The 23554-nt window shown below is 46.6% G+C and overlaps 7 protein-coding genes across 7 annotated transcripts; 3 read left to right on the top strand and 4 right to left on the bottom strand.

The window, feature by feature from the left end:
- Positions 1-4: 4 nt before the first annotated feature.
- On the bottom strand, positions 5-995 carry N7496_010296 (uncharacterized protein; the record flags this gene model as incomplete). Its single annotated transcript, XM_056703209.1, has 3 exons — positions 5-586; positions 689-805; positions 864-995. 3 exons carry the CDS (start codon positions 993-995, stop codon positions 5-7), a joined length of 831 nt encoding a protein of 276 aa, XP_056552209.1.
- Positions 996-2593: 1598 nt separating this feature from the next.
- Positions 2594-4009, top strand: N7496_010295 (putative tetracycline transporter; the record flags this gene model as incomplete). The annotated part of the gene is made up of 2 exons (XM_056703208.1): positions 2594-2662; positions 2741-4009. 2 exons carry the CDS (start codon positions 2594-2596, stop codon positions 4007-4009), a joined length of 1338 nt encoding a protein of 445 aa, XP_056552208.1.
- Positions 4010-4514: 505 nt separating this feature from the next.
- Positions 4515-5310, top strand: N7496_010294 (DsbA family oxidoreductase; the record flags this gene model as incomplete). The annotated part of the gene is made up of 3 exons (XM_056703207.1): positions 4515-4559; positions 4625-4826; positions 4922-5310. 3 exons carry the CDS (start codon positions 4515-4517, stop codon positions 5308-5310), a joined length of 636 nt encoding a protein of 211 aa, XP_056552207.1.
- A 221-nt stretch (positions 5311-5531) lies between these two features.
- On the bottom strand, positions 5532-6192 carry N7496_010293 (uncharacterized protein; the record flags this gene model as incomplete). Its single annotated transcript, XM_056703206.1, has 2 exons — positions 5532-6017; positions 6073-6192. 2 exons carry the CDS (start codon positions 6190-6192, stop codon positions 5532-5534), a joined length of 606 nt encoding a protein of 201 aa, XP_056552206.1.
- A 3390-nt stretch (positions 6193-9582) lies between these two features.
- Positions 9583-9948, bottom strand: N7496_010292 (DNA-binding domain-containing protein; the record flags this gene model as incomplete). The annotated part of the gene is made up of 1 exon (XM_056703205.1): positions 9583-9948. The coding sequence occupies one exon, from the start codon at positions 9946-9948 to the stop codon at positions 9583-9585; it is 366 nt and encodes a 121-aa protein (XP_056552205.1).
- Positions 9949-13252: 3304 nt separating this feature from the next.
- N7496_010291 (cytochrome P450) lies at positions 13253-14972 on the bottom strand (the record flags this gene model as incomplete). The annotated part of the gene is made up of 2 exons (XM_056703204.1): positions 13253-14431; positions 14508-14972. 2 exons carry the CDS (start codon positions 14970-14972, stop codon positions 13253-13255), a joined length of 1644 nt encoding a protein of 547 aa, XP_056552204.1.
- An 880-nt stretch (positions 14973-15852) lies between these two features.
- N7496_010290 (Major facilitator superfamily domain general substrate transporter) lies at positions 15853-17594 on the top strand (the record flags this gene model as incomplete). Its single annotated transcript, XM_056703203.1, has 3 exons — positions 15853-15973; positions 16037-16319; positions 16376-17594. The coding sequence occupies 3 exons, from the start codon at positions 15853-15855 to the stop codon at positions 17592-17594; spliced, it is 1623 nt and encodes a 540-aa protein (XP_056552203.1).
- Between the last annotated feature and the right edge of the window lie 5960 nt (positions 17595-23554).

Below are 23554 nucleotides of genomic sequence, written 5' to 3'. Positions count from 1 at the left end.
ACCATCAAACATCCGTCAGGTCAACATACTCAGTATTCATATAATCTTGGCCCCCAACATCATCGTTATCAACTTGCTCCACACATCTCGAATCACAGAAAAGGTACTGATAAACAGGATTCATGTTATAGGCTCTGCGACGGACAGCTATATCAACCTGACCATTGTGCTTGAAGTCTACCGTCGTAATCAGACCCGCATCGAGATCTTGTTGCGTAACAACAAACCAGTTCTTCAATTGTCGAACGTAGAGAACAGTCCCTTGGCGGGTCATGGTGATATGTTCAAAGTTAGCCATTTCAAGAACAGCTCTCGGCAGTACATCGGTTAGCTGCACGTCGGAAAGGTCGTGGACGGTTGCCGGGTTGGGATCAAGGCTGCCGTGATCGAATCCCATGTCGTCCATGCAGTGCCCCGTTTCTCCGTCTAGCCGGTAGGCGAGAATATTGAGTTTGATCCATTTTGATCTGTTGACTGGGTGAGATGGGCCCAGTGGTGCGAGGCACACGAGTTGTGGCGTGTCATAGTTATAGTGGTCGTTTTCCAGGGTGTTCTTTGGGTACCGTGACGCGCTGTATGTTGCATCCTTTGTTGGGGCTCTTTGGTGGTATGACTTATGTAATGTCAGCATTTAATGCCTCTTTTTCTCCATTTATAACATTGCCTCAGGAAAGCATGTTGGACATACGTCGCGGAATTCCTGACTGGCCTTTGCCCAAGTTTCCACCAAGCTTCGGCGTTGGCGAACTTCGTAATCTCCTTCCTCGTCGGGGACATTGGCATTGTCACGGGGGACCCATTTTTCCTACAATCAGTTAGCGACAAAAAGTACACATCATGCAATCGCAATCGCATCTTCTCACCTCTACAAAAAGTAGCCATCCTTTAGCCTGCTCGTTAATTTCGTCGCGTGTGATATCGCCGTTAGGGTCCGCTTTGACCTCGGCAGGGATACCGCCTGGCCAATGAAACGGCTTGGAAGGGAGAGCGACCATAATGTTGCCCTTAAGATAGTCAGCGGATGTCGGAAGTGCTGGAAGCAATCAATTAGCGAAATAGGCCGATTTGAATTTTGGCCGGAAGATTGCGGTCGGCGGCATACTTAAAAGACCGACTGAGCGGATTCCGTTAGGTGCACTAAGCTAGCGCTAGTTAGTTAACTAACTAACTTAACTTAACGTTAGTTATATTAGTGACCTGACTAAGTGGGGGGCGAGGTACTCTGTACAGTATGTATTATTGAATTATTGAAGACTGTAAGAAGGATTTCGATTTACGGACTGAACCCACTCACTTGAAAATGTTCGGCCTGAGGCACTATTAAGTGATTTTATTAGCACTTGACTAGAATTTGATGTGGAACAACTTTTACGAGCCTAGGTCGAAGCTGATAAATTTAATTTGCCTTTTCCAGTTTGAATTGATGAAGCCCCCAAAAATTCATCGAGGCGTTCTAATCAAGCGTTCATCATATCTGTCTCCTATGGCTGCACATATGTTAGGTCATCGCCTCATTTCTCTACTTCGCATTCATGAAACTCAAAATTTGGTTGACTGGAAGTTCATTGCGACGGATTTTTGATGCTTAACGTATGGCTCCTGTTTACCACAGTAATTCAGCACATATTGCAATCACCACCGAGCCACCCTTCTACTTCTGCGCCCGGGCCCTTCAATGTGGAGATCTCCCTCCACGCGCCCGTCCTGATGATGAATTGGGACCCAATTTATAATGTTCTCATAAGACAGAAAGCATCTCTACAGACCTACTTCCCGAGATGTGATGCACCTGCTGTGTCTATCTCGTTGTTAGAGTTGGATATAACTGGCATTGGGAATGAGATGTAAGCGGACTCGATACTAGGATCTCATACTGAAGACGTTGGGTTACTCCGAATACATAGATTTGTCGTCAAACGTGAATAGTTTACCGTATAAAGAATCCAATTTGAGTTTGTTTGTGAGTAGGTTACACCTGAACTCCATATATGAGTGCTCTATCCACTATGAGGTTTGTACCGCTGATAGAGGAGGCTCTTGGGCTCGCGAGAAACAATACCGCATTCGCAACATCTTCCGGTCGCCCTATTCCACCACCCATAGGGTTTTTTTAACTGCTAAAACCAATATGGGCCTACTTTCTCATACTTTCCCCATATATGTGTAATATAGATATTTCCAGGGCTCACGGTATTCGTTCTGATCTTATGAGGAGCCAGTGTATAGGGCAATTAAGAGGCAAAGTGAGTCGTGATAGCTTTGAATATTTCTCAAGGCCCTAGTGAGTTGTGATCAACTTGTCTGCCAAAAGTTGATCTGGTAGGTACAATATATACTTCGGATTTTGCAAGCGCTGGTACGGTGCTGTTGACGAGGTTGACCAGTCCAAACATATCAGATCCGGCTAAACGATGGCGTTCCGCTTGGCGGGGACTCCACCTCGGGCTGGGCTCCTGTTTACTTTGCTTCGTCATATCTGTCAACTAAACTTGTCCTCTTTCTCTCCTTCACCCACCCTCTCCACCCTCTCCACCCTCTCCACCCCTCAATAACTCGTTCTATTACTCGCCTTACCACGGCGCCAGCTAAAACCATGGCTATCGCTGGCGCCCAACGAAAACAGGTCCTCAAAGTATTGATGATCTCACTTCTACTGGACCTCGTATGATCCCCCTCCATCTCAAGCCAATTCCGCGCACTTCCAGAGCAAACGCTAACCCCCCCACCAACCAACGCCTAGATCTCCTTCACATTCATCCTCCCCTTATTCCCCTCCCTCCTCGCCTTCTACCGCGCCCAAGACCCATCCTCAACCTCCCTTCTCAACCGCATCTTCCACTACCTAAACGCCTACAAAAACGCCTTCGCCCGCCCCATCGACTCACGCTACGACATCGTCCTCCTCGGCGGAGCCCTAGGCTCCCTCTTCTCCCTCCTCCAAGCCATCGCCGCCCCGATCATCGGCCACCTCTCCGACCGTCATGGTCGTCGCCGCGCCCTATTAACCGCAATGGTCGGGAACATCTGCAGCGTCGCGCTGTGGGTGTCTGCAACGGACTTCCGCACCTTCCTGGCTAGTCGGGTCGTTGGCGGGCTGAGCGAGGCGAATGTTCAACTGGCTAATGCGATCGTCGCGGATGTCACGGATGAAACGCGTCGGGGCGCGTCGATGGCGCTGGTCGGCGCTTGTTTTAGTATTGCGTTTACGTTTGGGCCGATGCTCGGGGCGGCGTTGAGTTCGGTGGAGATTGTTGCGGCGAATCCGTTTATTACTGCTGCGCTTGTTTCGCTGGTGTTGATCTTTGTGGAAACGGTTTATTTGTGGGCTTGTTTGCCGGAGACGCATCCGCGGCTTACGACGTTGGAACGGGAGGAGGGCACCGAGTCTGACGGAGGGAAGAAGAGTGAGGCGAAGATTGAGAAGTCTCGAGGATATACGAATAACCCGGCTCTTCTCAATGCTGTCCACTTCCTGTTCCTCCTGCCGTTTTCCGGCCTGGAGTTCTCTTTGCCGTTCTTGACGGCGACACTCTACGCCGGAACAACTACGGCTAGCCCGGCGGCTTTGAACGGCCGCCTCCTTTCCTTGATGGGTCTGATTGCATCACTTCTCCAGGGCACGCTTGTCCGCCGTCTACCTCCATTGGTCACGGTACGAGCTGGAGTCGTCGCCTGCACGCTATCATTCTTCTGTCTAGCGCGCGTCTCCTCGCCATCAGGCCTTTACGCCGCGGGCGGTTTATTGGCCGTGACGAGCGCGACCGTAGTCACAGGTCTGAACAGCCTGGGCAGCTTCGAGGCCCGGGATGCTGATCGCGGTGCTGTCATGGGTCGACTCCGTGGCTGGGGTCAGGCAGGACGTGCGGCTGGACCGATCTTGTTCTGCACGCTGTTCTGGTGGGCTGGGCGTGAAGCAGCCTATACCGTTGGTGGTTTGGCTATGTCTGTCGTGGCCGTGGCGGTGTTTGGCTTATTGAAATCGCCTTCGTTGCATGCCAAGACGGAGTAAATGTGTTCTTTGTATCCGGATTACAGGCCGCTAGTCGGTACTGTACACATTGATGTTCTTGAAGGACCAATTTGAGATTGTCCTCGGTAATGGACAAATCTCTCGAGTAGCCGTATTGCGGCTTGTTGTATTACTAGTTGAGCAAATATATTCAAAAATATGCATATCAGCCTGCAGCAGGATTAACGCAAGCCTCCACCTGACATGACAGCTTCTCCGTGCAACTTAATCCCAAAGAGAGATATTCTGCACAAAATGATAAAAACCTCGTCTGAAAATAAACTCGGGTGGATCCATCAGCCGCTGCTGACAAATCGACAGCCGTTGCAGCCGCGGCGATCTATAAGCAGCCTCGAACACGCAATTTCAGAGCTTAAACCAAAAAACCTAGTGGCCTCCAAAAGTACTAGTTAGATCTCATTGCCCCTCTCGTATTCTCCTCTTCTTCACTCCTCCTCCCCCAATCCTCCCCATCTATCTACCCAAAACACAAACACATCACATCATGACCAACTTCAAGATCCAGATCATCTCTGACACCATCTGTCCCGTACGTCACCTCCCGCTCTCCATCTTTATCTCCATCTGTACCCTCCATACTAATCCCCCCTCCAGTGGTGCTACGTCGGATACAGACGCCTCTCCCGCGCAATAACAGCCCACACAAGCAAAAACCCCCAAGACACCTTCACTCTCACCTGGAACGCATTCTACCTAAACCCTGCATCCCCCGAATTCCCGGGCGTCAACAAAGCCGAAATGTACGCCGTGAAATTCGGGCCCGAGCGCGGCGGCTATCTTCTCCCGTCTCTCTGCCGTGGGCGAGGGCGAGGGTATCAAGTTTAATTTTGGTGGGAATACGGGGAAAACGCGTGATTCGCATCGTTTGCTTTGGTATGCGGGGGGAGGTAGAGGAGGCTAAGCGTGCGAATTCGAATGTGCCTGCACCTCCTTCTGCTTCTGGCGCTGGCGCTGGCTCTCCGGTGGTTGGCGGTTTACAAACCCGCGTTGCGGAGAAATTGTTCCGCGCGTACTTTGAGGATGAGAAGAATATTACTGATCCACGGGTATTGCTGGAGGCTGGTGTTGAGGCGGGATTGGACCGGGAGGAGGTGAAGAAGCTATTGGATTCGGAGGAGGGAGGGGCTGAGGTTGATTCTGAGGCCAAGACTGCGTCGAGACGGTTGGTTACTGGGGTGCCGTATTTTTCCATTCAGGGTAAGTATTCGGTGGAAGGGGCGGATGAGCCTGAGACGTTTTTGGAGGTTTTTGAGCAGGTTAAGGAGGATGAGAATGTTTAGTGTTTGGAGTTCCAGTTTGGGAACAAGGCTTTATGAGCTAGGTTAATAGGGTGATAGTGTGATTTAATGGTTTTATACTCCACTGATGATGATCACTAATGGATCTAGGATATCAACTTTCATGACGGTAATATGGTATTTGCAGGGATTTGATATACGCTATTAGCGCGGATATATTGTATAAAAAGACCGATTCGATGTCACTAAATTCTGTGAGAAACCTAGCTCTCTGAATCAGAGATACCAGCAAGGCTTTCCAAGTACCGAGCCCTAATCTGCTCACAGACTCCCCAAATTCTTCTCCGATTGGCGAGTCCCAGAATAAAATCATCATTCTCAGATGTATAAGCACTCTTCTTCTGGATATCCAAAAGCAGCCCGGACGCTCTATCCTCCGATTTTTGCGATTGAAAAATATTGATATCGTGAATCTCCCATAGCCACGGCATCTCAGCACTTAACTTCTCTCTCCAAAAGTCAGCTGAAAAAGTCGTAAGATGCATCGCCCATGATGCAGCCTTTAAAGCAAGAATAGAACCAGCAGGAAGGAGCTTGAAAATATCATGCCGAAGCTCATACGGGAGCTTATCGAAAATATCTTCCTTTGATGGAGTCTGTTTCGGAATGGCCTTCTGATCCAAAGACTGCTTGATAAGATCAAGATCGGCATCGATCTGCGGAATTTCAACCGGATTGACCACCAGAAGCTGATCTCAGTCAGTACTTTCCATTCCTTCGTCCAGGGTCCCGTAATGAACTTACTTCATGACCTTTTTGTTGATACCAAATCTGTTCCGCAGGAGGCTTTGGCTGCCCATAATCAAGCTGCAACCTGACGTGCCGCCTGCACCCTTTGAAGCGCCTTTGAGAGTAATTTGACATACATTGATGGAGGAAATGTCTTAAGAGGAGCATTCTGGCGAAAATCCTTGGTGATGGTATAGCGACAACCCGCTTAGATGTGAACTCGGCTTATTAGGACTCGATCTACCGCACTCGATCTTGTTAATATTCAGGTTTATTTGGCTTCTCGGTAACAAATGCACTCCAATGTAAATACTCCAAACAAACCTGTCGTTAATCGAGAATGAAGCTATTTTCTTGACCAGAATCGGTTTTAGATCAGACCAAGAGCCCAGTCAGCTATAACAGCTGGCCTTGGACGACTTTTATAGATTTTCATTCAAACTATACGAGGTACTTCGTGATAATAAACTAGATTCAGACACTGCTCTAATATTAGGGCCTGGAGTGGGAACCATGGCGTAACGATGGCGGGATCCAGGTACTTAGAAGACAAGGCGTCTACATTTCGGGGCATTATGTCGAAAAGCTACTCTTGCACCGAAGAATTCTATACAGGCTGATATTTGCTTAGAATAGAACCTTTTAATGCTCAGGTATGTTAATTGAAAGTCTCTGTAACAAGCGTGGTATGCTCCGTTTGGTAAATTGTAATGACACGAATTTCGAATCTAAGGTAGCGAAGTCAAGTAAATGTCGTATACTGACATGCACGTAAGGCCCATTTCGTGCGTAGAGAAATTATATAGTAGAAAGGCAATTCAGAGGAACCAGTATCAGTGTGCTTTCAAAACGCCGAGTCGGGGCATTCTTGCGATCCAGGCTTATCTTTCGCATCGATGGTAAGCGATAGTGCCTTTCGGAGGTGGCAATTTTCTTGTTCGAGGTAATTAACGTCTCGTCTGAGGCGACGATTCTGGGCATTGGTCACAGCTACCAGAGTAGACCATATCCATATAGGGGGTGATCGTTGGAAAAACTGATGAGTAGTATGGAGCAGTCTTCTGAACATTTTAGCAGTTGAAAGTGAATAGTAGTTCATAAGGAATGAAAGCGAGAAGGGATGCTCGGAGGAAAGTGGGCAGTAGGAATATTCACTACGATGGTGATTCAAAAATCTTGATTCGGAGTCTAAAGAGATAGATACTAAGCTCAATCTGGGTGTCAGACCCCGAACGGACTACTATAATGGCAGCATCTCAGTCGACCGAAGGGTTTTAGTTCGGAGTCCAAAAGAGATTACTACTACGCTCAATTGGGGTTTGGGTCAGCCATCAGACCCTAAATGTAATATCCGTCGACCAAAAGGGTTATCAATAGCCCAGTCTTTGACTCCATGATATAGGGATGATGTCGGATTATTATAACTGGGTATTCGTAAGTCAGATGCAGTGAAAACCTCCACAGGGTCGCAAGGATATGGAATAACCACTTCCCGGATTCCTTATAAATTCCACTTCTTTCTATAGGGTCTAAACCCCACCAGATCTGATTTTTACTTTAAAAAAACCAGATTATCTTTTTATTACACCTTACATTGACACGATTAGGATCAAAAATAACAAAAAAGGAATGACCAGACTGGGGTTCGATCCCAGGACCTTATCGGTGTTAACGATACGTGATAACCAACTACACCATCCGGCCTCTTGTATATATTACAGGCCCAGTTTCTTTGTCTATAAATAAAATACACATCCATCTCCCAAACTTATCTTTCTTCGCCAGATGTTTATGTGAATATCCATGCTTTAATTATCGCTATGATCATGATAATCTTTGCAATTATTGTCTGGATGGTTTATGTGGGGCTGAGGGCAAGTTATCAACTATCAAGTACCCCTGTCGTTAACTTTGTCCTCCAGTGGAATAAGATGGCGATTAGGCTAAGCATCAACGCCAGAGATACAGTTACGTCACTCGATCGGGGGCTAAACAACATGTCCGAATTACCAATTTTGTGGTAAATTATCACTTACATATCGTGAATTATTATTTACAATATCAATGTCGAGTTACGAGTTAGGTTGGTGACTGTAGGAAGCGTTGTGGAAGAACATATCAGTGCCTTACTGCGCACCCACCGCTTTCGCTTATGGGTGCGCCCGCAATCCTGACCTTTCCGCAATCCTGACCATTTGGTATAGATATTGTCAAATTTAACCACCTAACTATCTAATTATCAATAAAAAAAACCTCTCCTGCTTCTCTTGCTTCTCTCTCATTTAAAATTACCCTTTGCATACTCTCCTCTGACCGCTTAGTAGGTGTGTAGCCATACAGCTTCTTGAACTGCCTAGCCAGCTTCCTTTCCTCCTTCGCTAATTCCTCCCCCTTCCTAGTCACAATCGATCGATTCGAATCGCGTGTAGTCAATATACCAGTCTGGCTAAGCAATTTAACCTATCGCTTAGTCTTTCGACGTTGATTTAGCCGTTACGCGGCTTATATACGCTGAATTGTATCCCTCGTCATCTCTAGTTCTTCCGCCACGCCTTTTGCATAGGATAAGACCCTAGTGATATTTCGCTTCAATTTATCATCCACCTCATCAAGATATTTAGTAATCTTATCCTGATTTCGTACTAGTGCTTCAATAGACTTTAGAGGGCTATTTTCAACACTAGAAGACGAGAGATTTAGTGGTGGTGATAGTGTATGCGAATACCATAAGCGAAGGTCTGGTGCGATTAGGTCAGGGATTACCAATTACTTAGTAAGATCTGCCATAATCTTAGTACCATCAACAGGATAGATCCCACGGTCTTTGAAGGATTCACGGATAATTCGTTACGAAAAGGCCTTCTTGCGAATTAGTCCAATTATCCCTAGGAAATCTGATTTCCCATACGGCTCGCCGCCCCAGAAAGATAGCTCGTTATTCATTAACCGAAATTGCTGCTTATAATTTAAAAAGGGCTTTCCATCAAGAGGTTGACAGAGATATATTGAATGTGGTAGAAATGCAAAAGGGATAATCGCATTATCCTCACACTTTTAAAGGAATTCGAGTGTAAGATGCGCACCATAACCATCGAATATAAGATATCGCTTTTCACCACGATTTACCCGATGGGCAGTTAATTGGATAAAGTACCCTAGCCAGGCTAGGGCTAATTCATCAGAAATCCAGCCATTAGGAGAGATAGCCGTCATTGTATCTAGTGAGAGGGTCTCACTGCCATAAAACTAAGCTTCCATTTGATACCGGCCAGTCCCTTTGAATATAAAGAGAGGGTCCATCCACCAGCCGTCTGCAGCAATACACTCTAAAGCAGTAATATTTTCACCTCTCTCAGATTCAGCAAGGTCAGGGCAGGATGATTTAGCACCAATAACATTTCGATATCGGCCTTAACCAGGTTAAAACCCGCATTCATCGAAGTTATATACTAGACGAGCAGGAACGTTATAGAGAACGGTTCCTAGTAGGTCGTACCAGTGCTAAAGAAGTCCTACATCCTCTGCTTAGATTCGCCTTAGTTCCTTCGTCTTCTGCTTCACAGGGCCTAGACCAAGATCCTTTGGTAGGCGCTTTATAAAGGCGTATAGCCAATTCTTACCAACCCGCCGGTCGGGCTGACCCGATCGGGCCAGTGTACGATTTGCCCATACGCCTATTAACGCAGGGGTAGGTGGGAGGTTCCAGCCATGCATTTGGACTATCCAATTAACCAGGGCTTTCTCCTGGTATAGCTCCAGGACATTTTTGAGCGATTTAGTGGGTGTAATAGGCGATTTAGCCGCATCAACGCGTCTGGTCAAGGTCTTGCGATCGACGCCGAATTCACGCGCAATCTTAGTGATATTCGGCTTCTTTTGGGAGAGGACCATTTTGCATGCTTCTTCAATGCAAGATTCATTGAAATTAATAGATTTAGGCATGGTTGGTGGTTGAATTGGCTAGTAGAAGAGTACTTGTGGGAAAAAGGTCAGGATTGCGGAAAGGTCAGGATTGCGGGCGCACCCAAACGCGGAAGCGGTTTGGGTGGGCAGAAAGGCACTGATATATTCTGAGAAGCGCGGCAAATTCATGCGCCACAGCGACTGACTCCCCGCCAGGAACTGTTGTGTTACCACATGCGGTTATCACAGCACATTTATACCTGGAAACCTGTAAACTTAGGCACTTTCCCCAAGTGCAGCCCCACTAGACTAAATATTAAAATAGCGCTTTCCTAGATTCTTCATTATTCCTCCTTCTCTACCAATTTATTCCTCCAATAATGACGTTCCCATTTCATGATCCTACTGCTACCAGTGCAACTCTCTTGGCCCACATGTCACCTCTTGTATCAATTCATGAGAGTAACAATCTGTCTATGAATGCCAATCCATTATATCCTTTTCCTAACCATTCGTGGGCCCCGTTTGATCCAACTCTTGGATGGTATTACCCACCGGCTCAACTCGATCCTCGTCTTTTTACATGGCCGACGGTGAACGACATCCCGCTGGCTAGTCATGGGACTACCTTGACTGACTCTTTTCACACTGAAAACCCCTCGTGCATGATGAGCCTGGGCCACACCAAGACTCAAGACTCTCAATTTGAAGATACTGCTGCTGCTACTCCCATTACTACCAGCAATTCAACTGGTCAAATTCGGGAAACGATAGTCGACCAGAACATAAGTCCCCAGGAGCAGACAGCCTACACTCTTCAGAAGACAAAGATAACTAAGTAAGCTTGCTCCCTTAATCATAATAGCTACTTGATTATTAAGTCTATCTAACACTCTACAAGGCGTCATTCTAGCTCGAGCGAACCTGAAATTTTCAAATGCAAATGGGAAGGGTGTATATACGATGGTACATTCGGGGTCAAGAGTAGTCTTTGGCGACACATCTAATCGACCCACCTCGCCCCAGACTCTCTCAAATGTCCCGCACCTAGGTGCAAGAAGACTTTTGGGCGCAGGGACAAATACAATGCGCATGTTCGCCTTGTTCATCGGGACATGGCAGACTTGACTTTTACTGATTGATCATCGTGGATGTTCTTGCTTCCGTTGATAATTTTTTGGTTTATTTTCTTTTTACTGGTTTGTGATTTAACAAGGAATTTTACTGTCAGCACTCTACTATAATTGATCTTACCAAGCTTCTAAACCATTAGTCTTCCTCCGAATCGTTTAGATTTGAAACCCCAGATCTTTTCGTGATAAATAAAGGGATATCCAATGATGTGACTGATGGAATCACGACTACTATGATGTCTATGAGGTATCATACCGTAGAAAGGTACAGCGAAAATAGTGTGCCCACCGACAGAGAAAGGAAGATGACAGTCACCTTTATCGATTTAGTCTATTTTCCTCTGAGAGACAGTAAGCTAGTTGCTGGCAGCCTACTTTAGTCTTGAAGAGCAATCTCAATTCAAACTTATATAATTCGTGATTGTTTCACCCTTGGTTAAGAAGCGGCTTCAATTCGGTTAATTCGTGTACTGCTCCCGTGAGGGATAGCGAACTCTTGTTAAGCCCGGTGACCTTATTATAAATATGGGGAGCTCTTGGATAATTTTCAGTGATATAACTAAGGAGGGATTCCAACTTCTCCCATGGAATGTCGTGCCTATGACTAATAGGTGTTTCCATGACCAAGTCTTCGTCGTAGACATGTCGCCATCAAATATATTGGTCTCTGGGCGTTTACATCACTACGGAGCAGGTCGATTTCCGTAAATATAAAACTTGGGCTCACTAAGGAGCGAGAAATCCATCCTTTTGAGACAGTCGTGGCCACGTGGGTCACATTTAAGGTTGATGGCAGCGAGAAGCCCATACAAACCTTAATCTCACAACTATATAAAAAAGCATATGGTTTTTATATCTTAATGTAGCCGATTCTGCATCTTATATAGTTTAGGCTAAGGCTAATGGGGAAAAGCTAGTCATCAGTTATTAGAAGTTTCCGCGACTTCACGGCTCTGCTTATCTCATGGGGAATTAGCGCAGTTGATGGTGAAAAGTATACAAACTTATGATTATTCCAAATATAATGGACAGATAATCCAAAGTAGATACCAATCCCACAGCATTTCATCCGCACATACTCAGGGCTGCCATTAAGCATGTACTACCGTGATGGTGATGTCGGTTTTGCAAAGAATTTACAGTTCGTCTATGTAATATTTAGTGAGGAAGCTTTGCTAGCCTTTCACACGGCCAGTATTAGATTCGGTCCAATGATACTGAGTTGCTCCACCTCGAGCAATATGAGGAAAGAAGGCGTTAGTACGGTGGGCGCTATAGTTTCATGGGGTGGTTCACTTAGATAACCTCGCCAACCTACCTTAGTCATACATGGGTAGAAATTTTAACAGTAGAGGGGCCAACTAAACTATTGAGCCTTTTTTGGGGAGCCGCAGTAGGCAGGTAAGGGGTTAAGGGAGCAGTGCTAGGCTAAGACGAGCCTGATGTGGGAGGCTGGCTGCTATTGATTCACAAGAGAAAGGATCCCATCAGAGTCAACGGTATACGTAAGTCCTTATTCAGTGCCTATATATAAGGTTCAATGTTATCCGGCTAGATGTATCTATACTTAGCAATGGGTTACCTCGTCACCGATTGGAAAGCTAGGGATAGGGATAGTAAACAGATATAGAAGTATGCTATATCGGAACACATCCCGTTTACACTCAGACCCGCTTTATTAAATCATGTTAATAGATAAGAGCCACCGATAGCTACCTTAAAGGCGAGAGATGTAAGTAAATACTATCCTAGGAGCATAAAAATTCCTAAGGCTAGAGATAGAAGAAGAAGAAGAAGAAGAAGAAGAAGAAGAAGAAGGAGTGGACCCAAAGGTTTTATTAGCCTAAGTGAAGCCCCTTCTGTATGGCTACTTAGAACAAGTAGACTATAAATAGACCATATTATAAAGCACCCACTATTTTTTAAACATAGCCTGTGCTTAGTACTAGAATTTCTGTTATTTTAATGCTGGAAGAACTAGCGCACAATACTTTCGTAATGTGACTGCCCCGGAAATGCCCGTAGATTAGTATGTACCATGTGCAGATCCTTCGTAAATTCCCCTATGCAAGAAATACATTCTTGTAAACTATTCCAACGTACAGAAATATCGTAATCATAAAAATATTCAATATTGCCAACCCAAATCCTGCTCGAATTCAAGCCTCCATCGACGCCTGATGTAATCTCACTGTCACGGGATCAGCTGGACAAGAAGTAAGTGAAACGCCGTAACGAATCTCTCTCTCGGAGTGCACATCCTCAATCTTATCAAACTTCTGCAACAATCTCACCAGAACATAACTAGACCTCATCAAAGCAAACTGCTGTCCAATACATGTTCTGGGTCCCCCATTGAACGGAATGTACTCCCAGGTGACCTTCCGGCCGAGCCACCGGTCCGGATTGAAGATTTCAGCATCCTCCCCCCAGATATCTTTTCGACGGTGGAGGATGTAGGTGCTATACATGACGGTACGGCCCTTCTGAATGTAGATGGGGGAGCTACCGTCTTTCCCACCGCCACGAGGGAGTGTAGTATCCTTGATTGCGGAACGGCGGTTGAAGGGCACAATCGGGTAGAGACGAAGGGTTTCATTGAGAAAGTGCTGAAGGTACTGACAGGATTTCAATGACGCAAAGTCCATGTTAAGTGGCTGGTCGTAAGTACCGAATTGTTCGAGGATATCCATTCGAAGTCTTGCGAAGATGTGCGGGTGTCGTGCGAGAAGGAGGATCGTCCAGCTCAGTAGAGAAGCTGTTGTGTCACGGCCTGCCAGTAGGACGTTTAGAGATTCATCGCGCAACCTGACGGGGTCTTTAGTAGTACTAGTCAAGGCTTTGAGGAATATGTATTGCGATTTAAGCTTTTCGGCGCCCTGGTCTTCATCTTCTTGCTCCTGCGCCTGCTTCAGCGCAGAGTGAACATATTCGTCCACGAAGGAGTGCACAATGTTGATGCACTTCCGAAACTCTCGACCGTAGATGACCCAGTAGAGCCGCTCAAACCGGAGTCGCTCTGCGAGATACCACATGCACCGGTCAAACCCGTAGAGAAAGGTATCATCAGAGGCCTGTCCCACTTCCTTTTGCAGAGCAGCATTCTGACTATCACAGCTTTTACCGTAGAGGAACTCTGTGGCCGAATCAAGGGTAAGACGGAAGAAAATGGCTTGAATATCCACTGCAGAGGACCAACCATCAGACAGTATCGGAATGGCACGCAACGCATTCTGAACATGGCGTTCTTCCCTGTCAAGATTGCTCATCTGATCCCGCGTAAATTGGGGCCGTAGCAGTGATCGGGAACGCAACCAACTCTCGCCATCCGCAGTAAACTAGGGCTGTCAGTCAGCCTCCTCAACCACGCATCCCAAGAGAAAAGTGTCACTTCGGCACGGGGGAAAGACTCACGATTCCATGACCAACAACAGGATTAGCTACATTGCGACGCACATCACCTAAACCGAATTCCTTAAATTGAGTCGCCAGCATAGCCTGGATATTCTTGGGATCTGCCGTCAACAGGTTCTCCCGACCAGCCTGGCATATACGAAAGGTAGAAACGTATCTGTCATGCTGACGGGATAGGAAAGCCATCCGCCTCTCAGCTAGTTGTGGGAGCAGCTTCTGTCGCGCGGCTTCAAGGTTTTCGAGAAGGGTGGAAATACCGAAAGGGTCCTGGCTGGGATAGAGAGGTGCTTCTCTACAGCCTATTCTGCGAGCTCTCTGGGCATGACGCCAAGTGGAATAGACGGAGAGAAGCAGAGGCCCCGCGACGGCGAGTACCAAAATGGCTGGAACTAACCAGCTTTGCATGAGGACACTGTTAGGGGTACTGGAAGATGAGGTGTTGAGATACGCTTTTGAGTCGGACATACTGTGAGAGGTGAAGAAGAAGAGGTGTCTGGCCGACATGAAGCAGGAGAATTGAATAAGCCTAATAATTCTATATCTATATACCCAAGTGACAAAAGGGGCCAAAAGGCATCGGCGAGTGAATTCATCGGCAGTATTCTGTCCCAACATTGGCGTAACAAACCCTGCTGTAACTAATTATTCAGAAATTCCCAGACGATATTTTTCCCAGTAGTGTATCAACCATATTTCAGTCCAAATTTAGCTTAAAAACCAACAGGCCCCTAATCCTTGAAAGATAAGATGATGGAACGCCTTAATAATGCCCTGCGACTGCCACTCTACCCAATACCCCCACCTACCGTGAGCGGTACATATTGCCTAATCAGACAGTCTCTAACGATCTTGGCTGCCCATTTAGCGCAACTAACATTTCTCTTGGCATGTCGACCGTGAAACTTCTCGGGGCTGTGCAGTGTCTCTATGGTGCCAGGTGTCCTCGCCTGGAAAACAAAACAGAGACTTAGCGCTGGAATAACTGTCCTGGCGCGATGCAAATGATATCATTCTTTCAAGACCACCGCTCTAGCTTAGATGTCTTCTTGAGTGGGTAGCGGGTCAGGGCAATTTGGAAACAATAAGGGCTAGGATCAGATTTAAAATAGATATTGACGAGTACAACGAACGAACTAATTAGTATCCCTGTCTCTATTGCATTAGAACTGCCACTGAATGGAATATAATGCGCTGCGTGTCCCACATCGGCTCCCCCTTGGGGTCCATATGGAAAGGTCATCTGTATCTACAAGAACCGCCCTTCCCTTATTCCCAGTGCTTTCTGCTGGCGCATACCTATTAGCTCCTTAATTGTCAAGGCCTGTATTTTATCACCAATATCACGATGTCATCTTCAGGCAAATACGAGACCTCATTGTCGTCAGAGACTCATCCTCGAAGCCACATTCCGGACTGGAAGTGGAAGGGAACTCTTACAGTCCTCGTTCTGACAACCCTCATTAATGGTCGGTCGAGCCCATAACACCAGGCGTACCCCAAATTGTTAATCTGAAAATGCCGTTGTTTAGGCTATGATGTGAGCAATGTGGCCAACATCCAGCCCGCCCTTTACAAGGCCTTCGGCAACATTACGCTTCTGCCATGGATCGGCCTGTCCTTCAGTCTTGCTATGTTTGCTGTTTTGTCCTTCTCCCGGAAGATCATGTATTGTGTCGACCTGAAATGGATCTATATTGCTAATGTTGTGATCTTTATGGCTGGTGCTGCTGTAGCTGGTGCAGCATCCGATCTCCCTGCGGTCATAGTTGGCCGGGTCATCATGGGTGTCGGTGGTGCTGTCGTTTACCAAAGGTCTGTTACGATCTCCTCCTGATGTTGGTAGGCTCATAGATCTCACAGTAACATAGCAACTTGACATTTGTTGCCGTCTTTGCCACGCCCGATGAGACTCCTCGTCTATTCGGTCTTCTGAGCGCAACGTGGGCTGTGGGTCTTGTTCTTGGAGGTCCTATAGGGTCCGCTCTTGCCTCGAACAGACACACTACCTGGAGGTGGGCTTTCTACATGAACCTACCTTGGGCGGGTCTCAGTCTTGCACTTGCCATTATCTGCCTTCCTCGCAAATACCTAGGGCCAGACAGTTCGTTGCTCTCCAGGTTGATGGCGATAGACCCCATCGGCATTGCGTTCAACATGGCGGCCCCGGCACTATTTGCCCTTGCACTGGAGTTCTCCGGTCCTGTGTGGCACTGGGGGTCTGGCGCATCCATCACAGTCTGGGTGATTTTCGGGGTGGTTCTGATTGGATGGGTCGTCCAACAATATTGGTGCATTGGCACGACTTCTGAGCAACGCGCCATCCCCATTCACTTACTCGGCCGAGTTGATCTGCTTCCACTCTGGATCGCGTCTGGCTGTGCGGGTGCTTCGTATGCCATCACACTCTACTACATGCCACTCTTCTTCGCATTTGCTCACGGCCACGATGCCATGGGGCAAACTATCCGCCTTCTTCCTTTTGTTCTAGTTTTCATCACCGTGGTCATGCTCGTCGGGGGGTTGCTCCCGGTCTTTGGCCGTTATAACTTGATCTACATCGTCGCGGGCATTGCAACTGCCGCGGGGGCCGGTGCTATGGCTGGCACCCTGAGTCCTAGTGTCTCCGAATCCCAGGTGTTAGGCCTGGAAGCACTCATTGGCATCGGTCTTGGCTGTTCGTTCCAGCACGGGGTCGGTATTTCGAATGTGATAAACAAGAACCCACGCGATCGTGTCGACAGCGCGGTCATGTTCAACATGGCACAAATGGGTGGAATTGTAATTGCTCTGGCGGTTGCCGGCTCTATTTACCAGAATGTTGGATACAGCCTGCTGACAGACGCCATTGGGGATAGCGGGTACTCAGAAAAAGACCTGCGTGAAGCGCTTGCAGGTGTATCGTCAGCAGTGTGGCAGTCCGGCAACCCGGAGGTTCGTTCTCTTGGGATTGATGCCGTGGCCGAGGTGATTGGACGGGAGTTTTATGTGGTGGTGGCCGGAGGTACAATCTGTCTCCTCTGTGGGTTGGCGATGAAGTGGGAACGATTGGATTATAACAGGAAAAAGAGCAGCGATGCCGAAACGTGAACGCTTCAGTTCTCAGGTTATTTTATTTTTAGCTACGACTGCTCCCATCGGCATACATCCTTCTAAGCCTGCCACAGGATACAAATTGTCGGATTCCCCTTGCCATGCAAATTCTTAGGATCTTTCACTTACGATGTAGTCAATTATCAATCAAATGATGGGGCCTGAATGTGTGTGGTGAAGCTTTGTGAGGCCATCAATATTCCTGTCCCAAAATCTATTACCATGCTTTATTCATAGCTTCTCAGAGCAGTAGAAATTGGCCACCATGTGAAACAAGACCCGTCCGCTCCCCGTAGATCTACAGTAACATCACCTCCGCATTTGGATGATACATCCATAGAGAGCCCTAATCCACACCTTCAAGTGGGGAATTTCTGGCAATATCTGGTGCTCAAGAAATGGCAGCAAATGAATCAGCTTGTGAAGGGTGGGAACAGAGGTTTAAATGTGGCTTTGTGGGAAATTATACCAGTAAATGGGGGCTGAGAGTTGGTTTTGTTCGTCTATGACAGGGCAGCATCAAGCCACCTGGAGTCGAAACGATCATTCATCGAATATTAATCTTACAATTTTTAGCTCGAGGCTTGCCAGCAGGCTGATCCCATACGAGCGAGGGGACAGGGTTAAACGTTTGTCTAACTGTTTTATTCTCAGATCGGCGCTAGACGTTAATGTTCCAGTGCGTGTACAGAAGAATAGAGAAATCGGAAAGACAATAACAATTATAATCTGACGTAGCATATGGTAGAAGGGTTTCGAACAAGTGACCTCGCCAACGCAGACTCAACACAGATCGAATCCTAGCGCCATATTTAAATCTAGATGTTACTATCGAACATAAGATCGTGGTTAAGGAAATTGGTCGACTGCGACGCACCCAAGGATGAAAGACCCCTACCATTAGATCCGATTTTCCCAGGAACGCAACAAAAAGATTCGTCTCATCAAAAAGCCGGCGCAGAGTCTAATGGCATCGAAGATAACCCACACAGTATATACCGTCTAGCTAAATAGGCAAGAAACTGCATAAGCCTAAAAAAGGTCTATTCCACAAAATATCTAGACCCCCTAAAGAGTAAACGAGCTCACATAGATAGTTAAATATCCCAAGAGTACCCTGCTTACGGAATAAATGCGAAGGAAAACAGATAATCACTGAATCACTTGACTTAGCGGTAAAATATCCTCCCCCACTTTACATGATTTTACACAGATGGCCTTGCCTTGCTGTCCTTGTGACACCATGATCTTGACTAAGGACTAGATGTGATAACTATAACCCTCCGTGAAGTTGGTGACGTTATGGAATATGGCTAATATCCAATCTTCCGAGAGTTGCGTGGGGGGCTAGTACGCTTTGGCAGCATCGAGCTGGCTGTTTTGCAGTTCGAAGGCTTCGACCATTGATTGAAGAGACGCAACAGATACCGGTATGGGTGTTCGGCCTTGCAGCAAGTTCCAATTTGGAACCCTTTGGTTGGGAAGAGATTCATGCGGGTCGGCAATCTCGCAGATCAGCCTATACCCAGACTTGAAATGCATCTGTGCCTCGGGGTATTTGTTCTCCAAGCAGCAAATCGAGGTGAAAAGAATACTAAGGGTAAGAACCCGCCACAAGCCATCGGGTGAGTACGACTTTAAAAGGGTTTGAACAGCTAGGTTATAGTGCTGAAGGGTGTGCAAGTTGTCAGGCGTTGCCGACGTGCTAGCGGGTAAAATGGAAACAGAAGACTCGTGAGCATATGCGAGGCTAACAATCGCATGCCAGATTGCATCGTCAAAGTAGCAGGTTCTAGGAATTTCTGTTTTCCAGAACGTAGAATTAAAGGTGCCCCCTAGAGAAGGCGCTGTTACATCAATGAAGAAACGGAAGCTGCGCAGTTCCTTGGGACTTTTTCCAGGGAGAGCAGGAATGGGATTAAAAGCAGTCGTCTGAAGGGCCCATATTGGACGGTTTTGTGGCCTGGGGAATTCAGAAGCTGGTGTGCAAGCATAGCCGTTACACTTGTGACTAGTGGAGACACACAGCGTGCATGCCGGCCTCTCCTCGTCGGAACGTCCTTTCCGGGTCCTATTTATGGTGGTTTAGTCAAAGCTGGTCACCAATTACTGTTTAAGGGGGCGTACCTGCAGGTCTGATACCCACTTCCACCTCTAATGAGGTAGGCTCGTGTGGCGATGGTGTTAACGACTCGTGGCTGGCTGTCACCCGCTCTGCGGGCTATTCGGGGGCAACAATAATGGCCGACCTCTCCATAGCATGCTCGTTCGCCTTCGAGGAGGGACCGTTCAGTGCCTGAAATTTGAAGCGCCGGACTCCATTATCGACACATAGAATCTGTAGGCGAGTACATCGCGAACATTTGGGTTTCGATTCATCACACTTTTTCTTTTGCTGCCGACACGCCTCACAGGCTCGACTTGTTGGAACACCAGGCATTGAACACTCAGCAGCCTCATACACTTTTTGGTCGAATATTTCCTCTGATTGAGATAAGGCACTAGAATGGAAACGTAAACCAAAACCGATGTCCAGTATCAGTCTTTGTTTGGCCGTACGTTGCAGTTTCTAATGGCGGAGGTAAATATGGGAGAAAAGGATGGGTGGAGAGCAGAGGTGGCGCCGCCATCTGACACCGCTTACAGTTCTACTATGCCGAATTAGGCATATTTGCTGTTAGGCCATCGTGACTGGACTGGAGGGACACCTTGTGCTGTAAGCATAGTGGCTTCAGGAACCAACCAAAGTTCCCGGAGCAGGGAACTGCTCCTGCGAGAGGTGGGGCGTTTGATGTTAGCTCTTGGCAAGTCTGTTAGTCTCGTTTTAAATCTGGAGAGCTCTCGAGTAGTTTTCGGTAATATGAGCGAGGAGGGGTTCCAAATATTTCCATGGAAGGTCATGCCTATGGCTAATAAATGTTCCAGCTACTTTTCGTACTACAGTGTGGAAATGACAACCTTTTATTCCCATGATAGTGGAAATTTTCTTGTCTGCGAGAACCCGAAACGGCCCCTTTCCCACATGGCTCACCGTGCACATCGTCCGCTGATTCACTCGGAGCGCCCAGGCACTCTCTCGATTCTGTCGACGATGGGAGGTCGCCAACGGGACCCAATACATCTAAAAGAGCTAGCTTAAGTTTAGGCTGTAAAGCGGCTTACGCATAGAATAGTACCAGCCCCGCATACTTCCACGAAGTCCCATTAAACGATCGAAGGACCTGAAAAAAATGAGCGCAGATAATCAAATCCATCAGTTGTCACAATTTTCTCCGATCTAGGGCATTCATAGCCCGGATTATCTTCTTCAACAAATTCACGATATTACGCCCGTAGATTCTTATGCGCTAAGGACATGGAAAAGATTCTTATGACGGCTCGAGCTAATACTTTTTAGCCTAAACGATTTGGCCACCGTTTTGAGCCTCGCTTTAGGGTTAAACGGTCAAGTCACTACTATTATATAGGGCTCTTGAAGTCTTATTATGAAGCTAGGGAATAGTATTTATCTATGAAAGTACCTTACTTAGCTTACTAATATGCACGGCGACCTAGTCCTCCCCAAAGTTCTCGATATGCTTGAAGAATTAGGCCGTGCACTACCTCGGTTTCGGAAACATGAATATGAACTCTAAGCTACTGTAGAATTAAAAGACGCTCTTTTGGCTGCGTATACTAAGAATATCGTGTTCTACGTATATTCGTCAATACTCTAGAGGGGTTGATAAAATAGATAATATACGCCTTATAAGGGAGGCCTATACTGCTAACATTGTCGAGGTAATTGAAGGGCTGAGCTGTTAAGACAACTACTTGCAGGGTAAAAAGCCTATTGATCAGGTAAGGTTGAAAAGCGCCAAGTCAAATTCGTGGCAAGGCTGTTTCTTGACGAGTTCGAAGCCAACCCCTCATAGCACCAATTTATGTAGAGTCTTCTCACACAAAACAGGAAAGTACCAGATAGATCAACCTAGAGAGAGATGGGACGCCTGAGCTGAAAGGTTGTGTCACTAGTTGACGTAGCCTGCATGTTTCCGGTAGGGCTCCAAGGAGAAGTTAGGGGCTGAAACAAGTCTGTGGACGCCTGCATGCGGGGTATCCCGGGATAGGGTAGCTAACTCGATTTTCTTGATTGCTCGGATGTTAAGTGACGGTGAGGCGGTCTTACCTGCGAAGCTGTTACGAAAAGTAGACCCGGCTATGATTGTGTACATCACTAAATATAAAATTAACTCCTATTGCTACTAATAATATATTCGAAATTGGCGTAACTAGCCTTCCGTCAAGTTTCCCGAAATTAGTCTCACTGCTCCTAATATCTAATTGAATAACAGCTACAGAGATTCTTCCCCAGAATCATAATTTGATATAGCATTGGGATATAACTCACCATGTTCCGTGATGTTTGTGATACTAACAGACGTATTCTAGATTGTTTGGCTTGTTCAGAAAATCAATCTAACCATTTCTTGGGCATTGATTTAAAAACATTACCTTGACTGATCTACAACCTTGAGGTATAGAAACAGTGTGTGTTTGTTCAGTGAAATATAATGATGTTAAGTGAATGGTTTGAAGTCAAATTCTGGATAGTCATGATATGCTTATTGGCGAGGTGGTTTCCTTCATTAGCAAATTCCGGCATTTCAAGGTTATAGCCACTCCCCAGGTACCTGATCCCCCATCAATGTCGCTTGCAAAATAATCGGTCAGTTGTTGCCCCTTCTCTCCCAGTTAGAAGCTGTGGAATCTATCAAGTTGCTTGCTCGAGTAGTACTTTTGGACATTTAATGTAGCTTTCATCTCCTATTACGTTGAAGGACATCTCGGCGAATCGCGTCACCCTATACCGCAGAAAAAGGCTGACCCCCTATCCCTGTTCCCGAGCATATTGTAATCTGCCCTCTCGGCTAGAATCAAAACCCTATGATTTCATCACATCTTGACAATGAATTTATTTGCCCTCGCAGTGGAATCCTCTGGCCAACGGGGAAGGAAGTGTTTCTTTCCTTCGCCTCCGCGTTTCTTCTACCTTCAATTCTCACGCAACTCTTCACAGGTAGGAGTAAGTATATCAGGAGTCAGAGGAAGTGGCTGACTTTTGATAGATTAACTTTTCTTAGATTCTTCAGCGACGTTGACTGTTAAGAATGGACTGCTCCCATTTAGCTCCCGAATTCCATTCCCCCGGCCGATAAAGAGTGGCTAGAGAATCGAGGACATTCTCTTGGGCTTTTGAAGCTCACAATAGTTACATCGCACTAAGACCTCGTTCTTGACATCTTGAAGCTGCAAATCTGCTGCCAGTCAGATCCCTATAACTTTCCCCTACATCAATACCTTCCAAATCGGACTCGGCGGTCTTAGCTCCTGCTTTTTACCCATTGCAAAGCCGCTGGTCTGTTGCGCTAACAGCCGGGCCTTGGAACCCCATGTCCTCTGGGAAGAGTAGTCTCATTTTTCATTGACTGGTGCGAGCCAGCCAATAAACTGTTGTGGAGTTGCATGAGCTGATGATACCCCATCTCCTGAATTATACCGTGAAAAGTAATCCTCCCTCTGACCATGCCAAATTGCCGACCCATGCCTCAAATCTTGTGATTGTAATCTGATAGGAATTAGCAGGAATTTTCAACTGTTGGAGTTGGTAGAGTCATACTGCTTCTTTTAATAAAGACATGAACATAGCTCAATTATGCCATGATAACGTTTGCAACAAATCTCCCAGCTTGGCGCCTTGAGTTCGTCTGGCGTAAACAACTTTCGTGGTTTGAGCAATAAACATTCCGAGCAGTATGCCCACCGTGAATTCTCAAGCCGGACGAGAAGTTGCTTTCGTAGGTTGTTTCCACTGTTGACGAATGAAAGAGGAAGAATATATTCTGTGGGCTATGGAAGACGATTTGAACTGTTTTGGCGAGCACTTTATATTGGGATAAGGCCATTTTGTAGCTTAG

This window comes from Penicillium cataractarum (assembly GCF_028827025.1).
Source record: "Penicillium cataractarum strain IBT 29864 chromosome Unknown utg000008l, whole genome shotgun sequence".
NCBI lineage: Eukaryota > Fungi > Ascomycota > Eurotiomycetes > Eurotiales > Aspergillaceae > Penicillium > Penicillium cataractarum.
The sequence above is the reverse complement of the archived record's forward strand: the minus strand, read 5'-3'. Positions and strand labels throughout refer to the sequence as shown.